Source organism: Papio anubis, chromosome 1 (assembly GCF_008728515.1).
Source record: "Papio anubis isolate 15944 chromosome 1, Panubis1.0, whole genome shotgun sequence".
Taxonomy (NCBI): domain Eukaryota; kingdom Metazoa; phylum Chordata; class Mammalia; order Primates; family Cercopithecidae; genus Papio; species Papio anubis.
Window position 1 is genome coordinate 197,614,757 of NC_044976.1, and position 17,077 is coordinate 197,631,833.

Sequence of the window (17,077 nt, forward strand, 5' to 3'; positions counted from 1 at the left end):
AATTGCATTTATTTTACTTGTAAATCTCCCACTTACTCAAGTCTCTCCAGTTTCATTAATGCCTCCTGGTGTGCAGCGTTTAACTGTTGCATTTTGTCCGCAGAGGATTTCTATTAAAGTAATTTTAATCATCTCATATTAGTGCATTTCAACACAATCAGAGTGTCCAAAATGCTTACTCATACTATAGTTTGAACCATCAGAAATAAGAAATTTAAGATAGAGTTAGGCCTTCATGACAAATGAATTAGGAATTTCTTTACTCAACACAAATGTCGGGCTCTCATCATAGGCACTGAGCTCGGTACTGAGAATTCTCAAGAAGACTAACTTATAGGTCTTGAACTTAAGTAGCTAAGTCTCCTTGAGGAGCCAGATACAAGAACAAAAACCCACAAAATAGCTTGTTGTTTTTAATATAATGGGAACCAACAAGAGTGACATCTAACCCAACTTGGGTAATGGCTGGGAAGAAGGGTGATAGGACATCATAGAGGTGATAGATGTCTGAGGTGTGTCTTAAAGATAGTGGATACTTAACCAAGCAAAATTATGAGAGTGTGTGTATGTTGGCACATGAATGTGGTAAGCTTTGAAGATTATATGATGTTTAGGAGGTATAAGCTTAGCATGATTTGTGCAAAGAAGTATGGATCTATAGCTCAGTGAAGCTGGAGCGTAGGGTCTAAGTGTTTGGAGTTACTCTGGTGCTTTTCTAAGAGTATGGTACCCCATTACTGAAGACAAATGGGAAAAATCACACAGATGACTCATAATCTTCCCAAATTCTCTAAATTGTTGATGAAAGGAAAATGAGTTTCTGTCTGTTAAAGAGATTGCCTTGGACTGAATCTGAGCAACCATGATAAACACCACCACAAACAGTCCAATTATGCCATTATTTAAAAGGCAATAGAAACCTCAAATATGTCCATTATTTAATAAAAGCTACATTATGCAAACTTCAAAGAAAAAAATGTAAACATATCAATATTCCCTAACATTTCCTCATAAAGGAAAACAAGCCTCAGCTACAAGATTTTAAAACAAGCAGAACTCAGCCTCTCCATAATGTTACCAAATTTCAAAGAAAATCCGATTCTGAGATATGCTTTCCAGCAACTAAAATCTGCAAGTTTACATAAATATAAAAATGAATTCAATTCTAAAGGCAATACAGCAATTTGCTATCTATGGCAATCATTTCAAAACAGATTATAAGTTCATAAATAATGTTACTGATCTGGCATGTAACCCCAAAACATATTTAAATCTTACATATTGCCAAAGAAATTCCATATACGTCTCACGGCATGCTTCTCTGAAGTGAATAAAGTTGATAATGCCACTTAAAAACCGACTTGTCCGTTTTGCTTCTAAAATAGAAAGCAACACTCTTTAAATAAACCTTTGAACTAACATAACATGAAAATGAAAATTCATCCTCTTCTACTATATATTCTGCTCATAATATATAAAATAAAACTGTATAGGTTATAATAAAGTGTAGAAAATCTGCTCAAACTTAAAGGTAAGAATTATCTTTGTATTAATAACTTAAAAAAAAAAAGGCAAACCACTTTTGGTCATGAAGAAATAACAGAAACCAGAATTACCCTCCCATATTAAAAAACTAGAAAAACAAATAAAAATACATGAAGCAACAAATTTTAGATGCTGGACAACAGGCAATACAGTATAGCAATCTCCAAGAGAAACAAATGAGGTGAACTCTATTACTGCACCAGCCTATGACTGAAAAGTTTTCAGGCTGTACTCCAGAGAAAGAGAACACAAGTAAAACTTGTGAATCTTGCTGGATCAAGAAGACAGAGTTTAGAGTTAGTAGAAACCAAAGCAACTAGGATTTATGGAACTGAGTATTGAGACGAGGAAGCTGTAAATAGAAAGAGTTCTGGAAATCTGTAGAGGAATCCCCTCAAGTTCTCAGTTAAGTACTAATAAGTTCATGAATAGGAAGAAACTACTGAGGCCAGGAAAACAATCAAAAATATTTAAAGGAATAAAAAAAATCCAGCAACTAACAATGGAAAATTCACAATGTCTGGCATGGGCTAAAAATAACCAGACATGCCAACAAAAAGGACAACATGATCCATAAGAAAATATAATCAATCAACAGAAACATATTAAAAAATAACACAAATAAATAGATGATAGATTTAGTAGATAAGAATGTGAAAACAGTCTTTATAAATAAATAAAGGGGGCAGAGAAAATAATCAGCCATATGAAGAAATAAAAGGAAAGATTTTTTTAAAAAGATCTGAATTAAGAGTTGAAAAATACCTGAAATAAAAATTACACTGATAGGAATAACAGATTAGACCTAAAATAAAAGGATTCATGAAATTGAAGACATAATAGAAGTCATCTAAAATAAAGGCCAGAGAGAAAAAAATGAATACAATATCTGAGCTGAGACACAGTATCAAGCAGCATAACTAATGTGTAATTGGAATCCTACAAAAAGAAGGGACAAAAAAACTTTTACAGAATAGTTGAATGTTTTCCAAATTGTATAAAAACAATAACCATATCCAAGGAAGTGAACAAATCTAAATGGGGGGCAGGGGTGGAGGGGGAGGGAAGAAAGAACAGAAAAAGAAACAAACAAACAAAAAACACCCAAAAGTCACATTACATTCAAACTGCTAATAACTAACTTAGAAGGCAAAAAAAAAAAATCTTAGCAGCAGCCAGAGGAAACCAAAACACATTATAGAGAGAGAAACAAAGATAAGAAAAGCAACAGACTTATCAGAAACAATGAGAGTCAGAAGACAATGGAGCAATATATTTAAAGCACTGAAAAAACTGTCAACTAAGAATTCTATATTGTAGTCCCTCAGTATCTGCTGGATATTGGTTCCAGGATGCCTACAGAACCCAAGTCTGTGAATGCACCAGTCCCTTACACCAGGCACAGTGGCTGGGTGCGGTGGCTCACACCTGTAATCCTAGTACTTTGGGAGGCTGAGGCCAGCGGATCATGAGGTCAAGAGATCGAGACCATCCTGGCCAACATGATGAAACCCCTTCTCTACTAAAACTACAAAAATTAGCTGGGTGTGGTTATGTGCACCTGTAGTCCCAGCTACTCGAGAGGCTGAGGCAGAAGGATCACTTGAACCTGGGAGGTGGAGGTTGCAGTGAGCCGAGACTGTGCCACTGCACACCAGCCTGGTGAGAGAGTGAGACTCCGTCTCAAAAACAAAAACAAAAAAACCTGAAAAAACAAACAAAACACACAAAAAACGGCATAGTACAGTCAGCCCTCCATATCTGTGCATTGTGCATCTGCAGATACAACCAACTATGGATTAAAAACTTGACTTTTCATATCCACTGAGTGCTTAAGAAAAATACCTTTTATTTATCCATTTTTCTTTCTTTCCTTCTCAAAAAGAAGCGGCTCTCACTGTATTGCTCAGGCTGGGATGCAGTGGCATGATCACAGCATAGCTCCCTGCAGTCTCAAATTCCTGGACTCAAGTTATTCTCCCATCTAAGCTGCTGGAATAGCTAGGATTACAGGTATCCATCATCACACCTGGCTCATTTTTAAAGTTTGTTTTGTAGAAAAAGGATTTTGCTATATTGCCCAGGCTGGTCTCAAACTCCTGGACTCAAGCAATTCTCCCACCTTGGCCTCTCAAAATGATAAGATTACAGGTGAGAGTCACTACACCTGGCCTCAAGAAAAATACCTTTCAAAAATTAAAGTGAAATAAAGGCTTTTTAACAGCACTACAAGAAGTGTTAAATAAAATGCTTCATGTGTAAGAAAAATCATACCAGATGGAAATTTGGTGTACTTAAAAGAATGTGAGTTAACATAAAAGACATTTTTCCTCATATAAAAAAATCTCTTTAAGAAAGAAATCATATCAAAAAAATGAATGCACTTGTATGTTTATTGTAGCACTATTCACAATAGCAAACATATAAAATGAACCTGTGTCAATCATTGGAGGATTAGATTTTTAAAATGTGGTGTGCATATACCACAAAATACTACTCAACCACTAAAGAGATAATGTCTTTTGCAGCAATATGGTTGGAACTTGAGGCTATCCTAAGTGAAATAACTCAGAAACAGAAAGTCAAATACTGCACATTGTCACTTATAAGCGAGAACTAAACAATGGGTACACATGGACATACAAAGTAGAACAGACATTGGAGACTCCAAAATGTGGGAGGACAGGAGAGGGATGAGGGTTGGAAAACTACTGATTTGGTACAATGTTCACAACTTGAGTGATGGGTGCACTAAAAGCTGAGATTTCATCACTACACAATATATGTATGCAAGAAATCTGCACTTGTACCCTCTATGTGTATTTTTTAAATGTCAAAATAGAAAATCCTTTAAAAGATAACTGTTTCACACAAATCTAATATTGATTAAGGGGTTTATGATATCTTTAAAAGTAAAATTTATGACACAATAGCACAAAGACCAGTAGTGGAGAAAATAAAAGTATATTATTGTAAGGTATACTATATTTGAAGATAGATAATGGTATGTTAAAGATATATACATATATACTAAAACTTGGAGCAAATACCATTTGAAAAAGACATATAGCTGATAAGCCAATAACAGACAAGGTAGAATATCTTTTTCATATATAGTATTATATATAATAAAATTTATTTTAATAGACCAAAATAAGGCACGAAATGAAGAAAACAGGACTAAAGAACAGGACAAAGAGAAAACAAATAGTATAAAGGTGGATTTAAGCCCAATCATATCAATAACATTAAATGTAAATGGTCTAAGACTGATTAAAAGACAGCGATAGTGATGTTGAATTTAAAAAGCAAGACCCAACCATATGCTGTCTACAAGAAACCCATTTTAAATATAAAGACACAAGTTACAAGGATGATATGGCATGGTTACACTAATGAAAAGAAAACCTGAAGTAGCTATGGTAATATCAAATCAAGTATATTTCAGAGCAAAGACTATGTCATCAAGAGGATATAGCAATTCTAAATGTGTATGCTTCTAAAACTAGAGCTTCAGGGTACATAAAACAAAAGTTTAAAGAATAGACAAAACAGACAAACTCACAATCATAGCTAAGATTTTAACATCTATCAACAGTTCAATAGAACAACCAGCAAAAAAAAGTCTGTAAGGACCCAGTAGGCTTGAACAACGCTATTAACCAACTGGATCCAATTAACATGTTTAAAACACTCCACTCATCAACAACAGTGCTCATGGAACTTTTACAAGGGTAGACCATGTGGTGGGCTGAATAATAGCAACCAAAGATGTTCAGGTCCTACTCCTTGGAATTTGTGCATGTTACCTTATTTGCAAAGTGGCTTTATAAGTATAATTAAAGATCTTGAAATGAGAAAATTATTATAGAATAACTAGGTGGGCCCTAAATGCAATCATAGTGTCCTTATAAGAGGAAAGTAGAGAAAGATTGGACTATACACAGAAAGTAGAAAGCAAAGTGATCATGAAAGTGGAAAGAGATTTAAATATGCTATACTGCTGGCTTCAAAGACAGAAAGAAGTCATGAGCTGAGAAATGCAACCCTAGAAGCTAGAAAAGGCAAAGAAACTGACTCTCTCCTAGAGCCATCTGAAGGAGTGCAACCTTAGTAACACCTTGGTTTTGGCCCAGTGAAACCAGTTTTGAACTTCTGACCACTAGAACTATAGGAGAATAAATGTATGTTATCTTAAGTCACCAAGTTTGTGGTAATTTATTACAACCACCATAGTGAACAAATACAGACCATATTCTGGGTCATAAAATAAGTCTGAATACATCTAAATGGATTCAAATGATACAAAGTATATTCTCTGATCACAAAAGAAATAACTTAAAAATCAGTAACAGAAAAAATTGTGGGAAAATCCCCAAATATTTGGAAAGTAGACAACAGACTTATAAATAACCCATACATGAAAAAAAGAAATCAAAAGGGAAATTAGAAAATATCTTGAACCTAATAAAAATGAAAATACAACATATCAAGGTTTGGGGGATGCAGCTAAAGCAGCGCTAGAGGTAAATTTACAGCAATACATACTCATTAGGAAAGAAGAAAGGTATCTAATTAATGGACTCGACTTACTGCCTTAAAAAAAAAAAACTAGAAAAAAAGAGTAAATGAAACCCAAAATAACCATAAAGAAAGAATAACAATAAGTTCAAAATTCAATAATAATAAAAAGACGTATAATATAGAAAAGTCAATTAAGTCAAAAGGTGGTTCTTTGAAAAGTGATAAGCTGAAAACCAGACTGGTTAGGAAAAAAAAAAAGAATAAAGAAACAAATTATTAATGACAAAAATGAGAGGGAAGATGTTATTACCTATCACAATGACATTAAAATAATATGGGAATATAATGAACACTTTTATGTTAACAAATTTGCCAACCTAAAAATTCCTTTAAAAATATAAATCACCAAAGCTAACTCAGGAGTTTTGACAATAAACAACCAGAACAGCCCTTAACCTATTAAAGAAATTGAATTCTTAATTTATCCCAGAGAGAAAACTCCAATCCAAGATGGATCCACCAGTAAATTCTGCCAAATACTCAAAAAAGAAATAAATAATACAAATTTTACAAAACAATTCCCAAAAACGGAAGAGGGAATCTTTCCAAATGTATTCTATGAGACTGGTATATCCTGATATTCAGATCAGTCACTGCAGTGACATTGCAAGAAAACTGCAGAACAGGCCGGGCGCGGTGGCTCAAGCCTGTAATCCCAGCACTTTGGGAGGCCGAGACGGGCGGATCACAAGGTCAGGAGATCGAGACAATCCTGGCTAACACGGCGAAACCCCGTCTCTACTAAAAACACAAAAAATTAGCCGGGCGAGGTGGCGGCGCCTGTGGTCCCAGCTACTCGGGAGGCTGAGGCAGGAGAATAGCGGGAACCCGGGAGGCGGAGCTTGCAGTGAGCTGAGATCTGGCCACTGCACTCCAGCCTGGGCGACAGAGCGAGACTCCGTCTCAAAAAAAAAAAGAAAACTGCAGAACAATATCCATCATTAACACAGACAAAAACACTTAATAAAATATTAGCAAATCAAATCTAGCAATATATTAAAAATATATCATAACCAATCAGGGAACATCCTGAATGCAAGGTTGGCTTGATATTCAAAAATCAAATAATGTAATTTGGTAGATTAAAAAAGAGAAAACCCATGATTATCTCACTAGAGGCCACAAAGGCATTTAATACCCTTCATGATAAAAACTCTCCGTGAAATAAAGTAAAAGTTGCACGTTCTGATAAAAAAAAAAAACTAAGAAAAATCCTACAACTAATACTTAATAATGAAAGACTAAATGGTTTCCCCCTATGATCAGGAACAAGGTAATGATGACTGCTGTCATCATTTCAATTCAACATTATACTAAAAGTCCAAGCCAGTAAAAAAATTTTAAAAAGTAAAAAAAATAAAGGCATCTTGATTAGGAAAAAACTTTGTTCTCAAAGATTGAGAATTGTCAATAAGGAAAATCCTAAGGAATCTACAAAAAAGAAAAAATCTCAAATAGTAAGTGATTTTAGCACAGTCAATATATAAAAATCAATTGTATTTGTCTACACTAACAATAATCAGAAAATTTTAATTAAATTTACAGAACCACTAAAAATTTGATTTAGGCATAAATTTAACAAAATTTATTATACAAGGCCTGCACTCTTAAATTTATAGAACATCATTATGAGAAATTTAACAGCCTTAATAAATGCAGATATACAGCATGCATATGGATCAGAAGACCCAATATTATTAAATTGTCAAATATCCCCCAAATGAACAATACATTCAAAGTAATCTCAATCAAAATGGCTTTTTCAGGTGGAAGAACAGTAGAAAGTGACAAGCTGAAAATACTAAAATACATACAGAGATGCAAAGGACCAGAATAGCCAAAATAATCTTGAAAAACATGAAGAAAGAGAAATAACACTGATTTCAAGACTTACTATAAAGCTAAAGTAATCAAAGTACTGCTTGACATAACGATAGACATACAGATCAATGCAGTAGAATAGCAAGCTCAAAAATAGACACATATAAATATATAGTCAATTAATTTTTAATAGACTTCCTTTTTTAAAGGAGTTTTAAGTTCAAAGTAAATCTGAACAAGAAGTAGATAGTTCCCATATACCTTGGGTCCCCACACATGTACAAACTCCTCTCCACCAACTTCCTTCACCTGAGTGGTATATTTGTTACAACTGATGAACTTGCACTGACACATCATTATCACCCCAAATCCACAGTACACATTAGAATTCACTCCTGGTACTGTACATTCTGAGTTTTGACACATGCATAATGACATATATCTACCATTAGAGTAGCATACAGAGTACTGTCACTGCCCTAAAAATCCTTAGTGCTAAAGGGGTCCTATTCATCCCTCCCTCACCCCTAACCCCTGGAAACCACTGATCTTTTTACTGTCTCCACAATATTACCCTTTCCAGAATGATATATAGTTGTGTAGGCTTTGCAGACTGGTTTCTTTCACTTAATAATATGCATTTAATGTTCCTCTATGTCTTCTCATAGCTTGCTAGCTAATTTCCTTGCAATGTTGAATAATTTCTATTCTCTAGATGTACTACAGTTTATTCATTCACCTAGGCTACTTTCAAGTTGCTCTGAACATCTATGTGTAAGTTTTTGTGTGAATATAAGCTTTCAATTCACTTGGGTAAATACCAAGGAGCATGACTGCTGGATTGTAAAGTAAGAGTATGATTGATGCTGTCCTCTCTATAGTGAGTGAGTTCTCACAAAATCTGGTCACTTAAAAGTGTGTGGCACCTTCCCCCTTGTGCTTTTGCTCTGCTCTGGCTATGTGACATGTCTGCTCCCCCTTTGCCTTCTGTCATGACTAAGCTTCCAGAGGCCTCCCCAGAAGCAAGCAGATGCCAGTATCATGCTTCCTGTATAGCCTGCACAACTGTGAGCCAATTAAATCTCTTTTCTTTATAAATTACCCAATCTCAGGTATTTCTTTATAGCAATGCAAGAATAGCCTAATACATACACCAAATCTCTTAACTTACAATAACTTGATGGATAAATATCAAAGTCAAATTAAGGGACAATTAAAGCTAGAATTTTACATTCTGATATAACATGACTATTCTTTTAATGATAAAAGACAATTTCTTTATAGTAAATAGTAATTGCTACATTTCATAAAATTGGTATGATGAATCCACTATGCAACATCATACTTACATATTGTTGGTACTCATATTCCCAAATTTATAGAACACTTTTTAAATGGAAAGTTTCTAAAAAATCAGAAAAATAGCTTTTCTGTGGCTCTTAAAAGGAAAAAAAAAATCCAACATGATATTAAAAATTCAAACTTAAAAATGGGATATACTTTTTAAAGGCAATTTCCTTGAAGTTGTTTTTCTTTTTTTTTTTTTTTTACATTTACTGATGGAAAGGTGAAGGTGAAATGGTAGATTGAAGCCAGACATTAAAATTGTTTTGAATTCTCACTTACTTGGACATAGAATATCAGCAGTCTCAAAGTCATTCACCCGACAGATGGGCAAAAATGAGTCCCTTGAAGATGAAGTACAAAAAGACTATTGAAAAGTATTTTGCACATTAAATACTAAGCCATAGGATATAAACATCTTATTCTCAGAAAGAGATTTCTGGATATACTTCTTAAGGTCAGGGGATGAAACCAGAAGTCTACTATAATGTATAACCCTACAGCACTGAAATCTATTTTTTCTGTATATTAATCACATAGTCATGCAATACTAAAGTATAGTTATTGATTCTAATAAACAGTACATAAACTTGGTGACACTAAGACTCTTTTAAGAACTCAAACCTCTTCACAAAGATGGTAAACAATTTTAGACTTACAATATCTTACAAGTTCAACTGAAAACATGCTGAGAAAGTGGCACAGTTGGAGGCAGTTCTGTTTGGTGGCAGTCTACAATTTTGAAATTTTGAATGTATATGGGATGAAATGAAGAGGAACATAGTAGGTATTCCTTCCCAAAGAAAATTATGTCTTTAAGAAAACATAATGCAATATAAATATGAATGTAGACTAAGACAATAAAATCACTCTTTACTCACAGATGAGTAACTAAATTGCTGAATGGTAAGAAGCCTTCCATTAAATGTGGATACATGACTTCAGAGTTCACTGGCATCTAAATGCAATAAACCATAAAATCAACCATACACATTGATTAGACAAAATGAGAAAAATCTTCAGCTAAGATCAAAATATATTAACTTATTACCATTAAAGACCTTAATACATATTCTAGTATAAATACAGAGTTTTCATTATTATTAATGCTAGGTTCATAGTAGGTGCTTAATAAAGATTTTTAAATGAATTTTTAAAATGGAATAAGGTTAGCATTTACTAAATATCAGGTACTATGCAAATACTTAATTTGCTAAAAGCTCAGTTGCCTCATTTCAATTGTTTCAATCTTACTGCATATCTTCTACTCTAATTTGGGAGTTCTTCCTGAGAAGAGAACAATATGAAGACTTAGCTATTGTTTATTATAGTCTCTGAAGACAAACCTATAAATTTGTAACAACTGCATAGCATCAATAATCTGTGTCATTTAAGTCTTTTACTATGGTTTTCATCTTACTAAAGCTATGGATATAAACCATTATTATGCATAAGATCCCAATGTAACTGACACTAATTTTCTATGTCTTTTAATTTGTTAAAAATAAAGTCAATAACTTCCCATCATAAAAGCCAGTATGCATTGTAAGCAGAACTGCAGCCAAACAAAAAAACAAACAAACAAACAAAACCCCATAATTTTTCCTCATCTTAAACTCACCATGTAAAAATGCTCCAGTCGAATTCCATATACTATTTGTAAGGCTCTCATGTAGATCATGTGCAAGACTTCAGGCTACAGCAAAAACAACTTTGAATATTCTGATGCATAACTCTAAAGTTTATCATAATGATGATAAACTCATACTATCATCATTACCATACAATATTATAGTCAATGAAAGCAAAGAAGAAAAAGGCAACAAAATTACTCCATTTCCCTTGAAATACTCCTTAATTTCTCCAAATTTAACACAAGATGCTTAGTTTGCTCATACATAAGTGGTCAAGGGATCAGCTGTTTAAGAATGAGAGGGCAAGTATATCCAAATCCAATCCAAGCAACCCAATCCACCTTAGGAAATGGAAGAAGAAGAGTTAGTCTTTCAGAACAGGCTGTCAGGCATGTGGCAGAAATAATGGCACATTGAAAATGTGTGTGTGTGTGTGTGTGTGTTTTAAAGAACACAGGAAACCTTGTTTGCTGCCCAGATATTAAGGTTTCCTTAGATGTGAAGTTTAAGGGAACCCTTGATCGGGAGGTATAAATGTAATAGGGTTATATATGATTTTAAAAATTGGATCTTCTAAAACAGCAGTTCCTAAATGCAGGCGTGTGAATCTGTTTTGATCCATGTAGTAATACGACTGTATTGGGTTAGCAGAAAGACGAGAAATATAGGGAAAACGTGGTAATCTTTTAAGAAAGTTGAATTTACTCAGTTTGAAGACATCAGTTATTCTAAAAGTATTTCTTCCATTTTCAAGAATCAAAGAGGGTAGCGATGTCAGAAAGTTTGAGTTCTACATCATTAAACCAGGTTTTACTATGTTATCACTTCAAGTCCAACACAAGAAACTGGAAGGAGATTTTGGGATTTTCTGTGACACATAAATAGTTCATTTTGTATTTAATAACTAAAGATAGAAAAAACAGTACCTGTCAAAACAAGTCAATTCCCCCTGGGGCATAATGCATGAAAATTAATCTGTAAGCTTCCAAAGAGGATTATTTCTAAGCATTTTTTGGTGGTTGAAAACCACTTGGAATAAGTTCCTTCAACCCGTACCAATAAATGATACTCTCAGACCACCATTCCAATAATAATAAAAAATTGAATATACTTTAATATGTTTTAGAAGCTGTTTTTTTTTTTTAAAAAAAAAAAAAAAGAAAACGACTATATTAAAGAGTTGAATCCTAATGGGAATGTAGAAGTCACCACACATATAAACTTGGTGTTATTTTTAAATTACGCTAGGTGAGAGATTCTATCTCGATGAAAATGGTCTCCATCAAATAGGAGGGCATATCCCTTTCTTGCCACACTATAGACCTAGTAGCTTACTTTTTTCTTAAATACCATTATCCACATGCAAACATAACCACCTTTTACCTTTGGATTTGGATAAAGATCATTCTTGGTGAGGTTTTTACCATCAGCTCCTGTTAAGATCTTATTGCGAATATGAATCACAATCTCAGCTACATTGTATCTGGGGAAAGACAAAGTTTCCATCTTGGAAGTTTCCTGTTAATCTGAAGGAAGAAAAAAATATTAGAAATATCACATAATCAGTAGCTCTCATTATCTGGAAACTAATAAATATAAGGACAAAATGAACGAGCCAAAGTTGAACTATTCATAGTATGTTAACTATCATCAAATATCTTAGTAAAATAAAGACAAGTATTTATATATGTATCCTAAAATTACTTTTATTCTAAGGTGACACAGTTATTTTCTACTAATTTTCCCAGTGTTGTTCTCTTTTGTAGGAAGAGAAAAACACATTTGGGAAGGAGGACTTTGGTTGAATACATAGATGGGAACCATGTGCTTTTCTTTTACATATGAGGGCCAAGGAGCTTAACAAGACCAATCCTAATAATTAATTCTCAAAGCAAGGCATATAGGCAACATTATCAGCAGAAGCCATATATAAACAACAGTAATATAGGACATAAAAAATTGTATTCAGTTTTGACATCCTATTCAATACATATATAGTGAGATGGCTAATCAGGTTGTAGATGCAAACAGAAGAGAGAAAAACAACTGAATAAGAATAGATTATACAATTGGTAGCAATTCCTATCACCAGAGTGAGAACTTCAAGAAAACGAAAAACCATATCTCCTAATGTCTTCACGTAGTGAGTTATTCCTATCTGTGTCCCCCTAGAGTAGTAGTTCTCTAACTTTATCCTCAAGAGCACATCTGGCAACAGCTGGAGACATTTTTGGTTGTCAGCACAGGAGTGTGGGTGCCACTAGAATCTAGTGGGTAACGACCAGAGATGCTGCCAAACGTCCTGTGATGTATAGGGTGGCCCCCCACAGCAAAGAATTATCCAGTTCAAAAGGTCAATAAATGCTGATGTTAAAAAACCTTGTACCTGTAATCTCAGCACTTTGAGGGGGACCAAAGCAGGTGGATCGCTTGAGCCCAGGAGTTTAAGACCAGGCTGGGCAACATGATGAAACCCTATCTCTACAAAAAACCTAAAAATTAGTCAGGCATGGTGGCCTATGCCTATAGTCCCAGCTACTTGGGAGGCTGAGGTGGGAGGATCACTTGAGACTGGGAAGTAGAGGTTGCAGTGAGCAGAGATTGCACCACTGCACTCCAGCCCAGGTGATAGAGACCATGTGTCGAAAAGGGAAGGGAAGGAAAGGGGAGGGGAGGGGAGGGGGGATGGGAGGGGAGGGGAGGAGAGGGAAGGGGAGGAAAGGGAAGGGAAGGGGAGGGGAGGGAAGGAGAGGGAAGGGGAGGGAAGTGAAGGGAGGAAGAAAGAAAGAAAGAGAGAAAGAAAGAAAGAAAGAAAGAAACCCTTGTCCTAGAGCCTTGCATTTAACCCTGTTATGACACTAGTTGCAACGTACCAAAACTATGTTTAAAGAACTCTGACACTACATTGTGAGATTCCAGGATCTTTTCATTTTCTTCGTATCTCTCCCTGTAACCACAAAAATAGCAGTAGTAACAGCAAGAGGGAAATGAGCAGCAATAGCAGCCACTGCTCAGCCACTCCCTTAAATACCTGTTGTGTTACCTTCAGATCCCCTACTCTCCAGTGAAGCAAAATGATCTTAGAGACCCAATGTGAATATATTCAATTTTGCAAACACATTGAAATGGCCCACAATTCTGAGAATCTATTTCTTTAGGCTCCTAATGTTTTTCAGAATTTTAGGGTTAAAAAGGGGAGCTTTGGCAACTTGACTAACCTCTAATAAATGGAAGCCATTCTAAACAACGATTAACAAATAACTTCCCAATTCAGCTTGAACATGTGACATCATCACAGAATTCACTCTCAATGCAACTTTTTCCCACTTTATTATGATTCCAAATTAAATAACTCTTCCTTACAGTGTGTGGAAATATGTTTTGTTGTAATTTTACCTCCCGGTCCAGTCACTGCAACTAAATAGAATATATTAATCTCCGTTTACATGACACCATTTTCAAAAATGTGAAGAAAGCTATTACACCTCTGCTAAGCCCTCCCTTCTTTAAAGTAAGTATAATTTGTTTATGTTTGGCTATATGTAACTTTAAAATACTCCTTATAACGACATTGTTTTAGAAACTACCATCTTATTCATCTTCCTGTAACACACACTATTTTGTAAATGTCTTCTTAAAATGTAGTGCCCAAACTGAACACGACATGGTCTGTCTAGGGCACAGTATTAATGGCCTCTGCTGTAGCACTTGTTGATCAACTGAAACTCCAAGAACTTCACCATGACCGTCTTGTATCAAGACGGCTTCTCCCTGTTCTTTTTTTCCCCCCTTTTCCTCTTTTTTGGTCACATCTGCTGGGTCACTTGTGTTCTTGTTGTATAAACTGATCATTTGAACCTTAAGCAAGAATTTGTACTTTCTACCATTAAATTTCATGATTGCAAGCTTTCCTGTTAGAGCTAGGACCTTTTGTCTAATTTTTTTTTCTTTGAGGCAGGGTCTCAGTTTGTCACCCAAGCTGGAGTGCAGTGTGGCACAATGACAGCTCACTGCAGCCTCGACCTCCCAGGTTCAAGCTATCCTCCTGCCTCAGCCTCCCAAGTAGCCAGGACTACAGCAGGCACACACCACCACGCCCTGTTAATTTGCGTGTGTGTGGAGATGGGGTCTATGTCGCCCAGTCTAGTCTTGAACTCCTGGGCTCAAGTGATCCTCCCACCTCAACCTCCCAAAGTGCTGGGATACAAGCATGAGCTACCTTGCCAGGCCATAGAGCTGGGATCTTTTGGAATCCAGATTCTGATGCATCACATATCAGATGTCCCCTTTGGCATAAATATGCATTCTACATTTTCATGTAAGTCATAGACTTAGAGGTTGTTTATAAAAGGACTGGACCAAAGAAAGACTTCAGAAAAAGTCACTTTTCCAAAGAACCTGCATCTGAATTACAGAATATTGCAATAGAAAGCATAGGTGTAAAGTATCTTCAAAATTATTATCACTCGTTCCTCTCTTCTCTAATATTTGGCACTCTACTATCAGATTAATCCTTATAAAAACACTTAATGCATCATATAATATTTGTACGAAAATACTTCAATTACCTTACCCACATCAAATTCAAATTTTTCTGCTAGGCTTCCAAAACCTTTAATAATTGAATGAAATTTGTGCTCCAAGTTAGTCTCCTAACTTTCCCAAACTTCCAGTATTTCCTTTTGGAACCTCCTCCAATATCCAAATTCTATCATTCTTTCGGAGTACCATTTCAGTTACAATTTATTCATTAACGAGAGATGAAGAAAGACACTTTCCAACTACACAGTTTGAGCTCCTGGGTGGGATAAAGTATATAAATGACTTAATATATACGCAGTAATACTCTGTCTAATGAGTAGCAGAGATTAACTGCTAATTATTCCTCTGGTTTCTCATTTATTTGCAGCACCACGATGCTGAGCAGAGTAGGTACTAAAAGTATTATCTGTTAAATTTTACACATTTTATTTTGTAAAAATAAACTATTTGCGGACATCACAGTTCCAGGAGGCAGAGATTAAACAAAAATAAACAGAAATGACTCCCAACTTCAATGAATTAAGTAAAACGTTCCTTGAACTTTTAAAGGGAAAAATGATCGCGTTACGCATGCGTAGTGCTATATATACGCTGCTCTCTTCCTTTGAATTTTGAAAGTTGCATTGAGAGTGATATTTTTGTCCTTTCATTCATGGTTTTGGATTTGGTTAAGAAACGTTTGGCAACGGAGATGTGTAAAAAGCTAACAAGCATCTGCGGCCAAATAAGCCACATCACCACCTTTCCAAAAATCACACATAAATGTATGCCTAAGTTGAACAATTTCAGCTCAAGCTCGTCTTCTTCGGTCTATGCTGCACCAGAAAACACCCATTAGTTTCGTAGGAACTGAACTCTGGTTGTTTCTGGGACTAAAATCAAATAAAAAGTAACGATGGGCCCGCCCCTCACCTCCCAGGCGCTGGTTTCTTCCGCCTCCTCCCACCGCTGAGCACAACAAAAACACCGCCAGGCCCTGCGTCCCGACACCTGCCCGCGCCTTGGGATGGCGAAGGTGTCCGCAGGCTTCCTTCCTCCGTCCTCTCGCGCTCACCTACAGTGCCGGCCGCCGACAGGAAGGCGGCGAGTTCGAGGAGCAGCTACAAGCAAAGTAAAAAATCAGCAAACGTCAACCGTTGTTACTTTTCAAACTTGCCGCCTCCTACTGGAAGTCCCGCCCCGTTCCGGGAAGCCCACGTCCAACCGCGACGGATGCCGGTTGGGCTCAAGAGACTCCAGGCAGTTGGGGCTGGAGTTGTCATGGAAGGGGCAGGGCGCAGGGCGGAACCATTGCTCGCGGAGCTGGCGCGAGTCGGAACCTCGGACTGCCGGAAGTGGGAGCGCCGCGGTTTCAGGGAAGAGACCGGGGTTGAGCATATAGCCCAGCTCAGCGTGACTTCCGCCGGCGTTGAGCGCTTTTTCGGGGTCCGAGTTGAAGAGCAAAACCAAGTGGAGGAAACTTCACTAAGTTCAGGGTGACAAGGGAGGAAGTGCAGAGGTAATTTATAGAATTCCAGAGTAATAATAATTTGTTGAACACTGATTATGTGCCGGGTTCTGTTAGATGTTTATCAGCATCATCTCATTTAGATTTCATTAAAGGGGAG

At 36.0% G+C, this 17,077-nt stretch overlaps 1 protein-coding gene across 3 annotated transcripts in view; it reads right to left on the reverse strand.

The window, feature by feature from the left end:
• Positions 1-16,686, reverse strand: part of NUF2 (NUF2 component of NDC80 kinetochore complex) — a 34,077-nt gene extending 17,391 nt beyond the window's left edge. The window contains exons 1-8 of one of the 3 annotated variants that reach the window (XM_009192732.4): positions 16,383-16,651; positions 13,802-13,875; positions 12,312-12,454; positions 10,916-10,990; positions 10,176-10,252; positions 9,577-9,638; positions 1,279-1,376; positions 37-110 (exon numbers count right to left, since the gene is read on the reverse strand). In XM_009192732.4, the coding sequence (XP_009190996.1) occupies positions 37-110; positions 1,279-1,376; positions 9,577-9,638; positions 10,176-10,252; positions 10,916-10,990; positions 12,312-12,434 (509 nt within the window). In that variant the 5' untranslated portion in view covers positions 12,435-12,454; positions 13,802-13,875; positions 16,383-16,651. Of the gene's footprint in view, positions 1-36; positions 111-1,278; positions 1,377-9,576; positions 9,639-10,175; positions 10,253-10,915; positions 10,991-12,311; positions 12,455-13,801; positions 13,876-16,382 lie in introns of all 3 variants that reach the window. The other 2 variants (XM_003893475.4, XM_003893476.4) reach the window with 2 other exon arrangements.
• Positions 16,687-17,077: the final 391 nt, after the last annotated feature.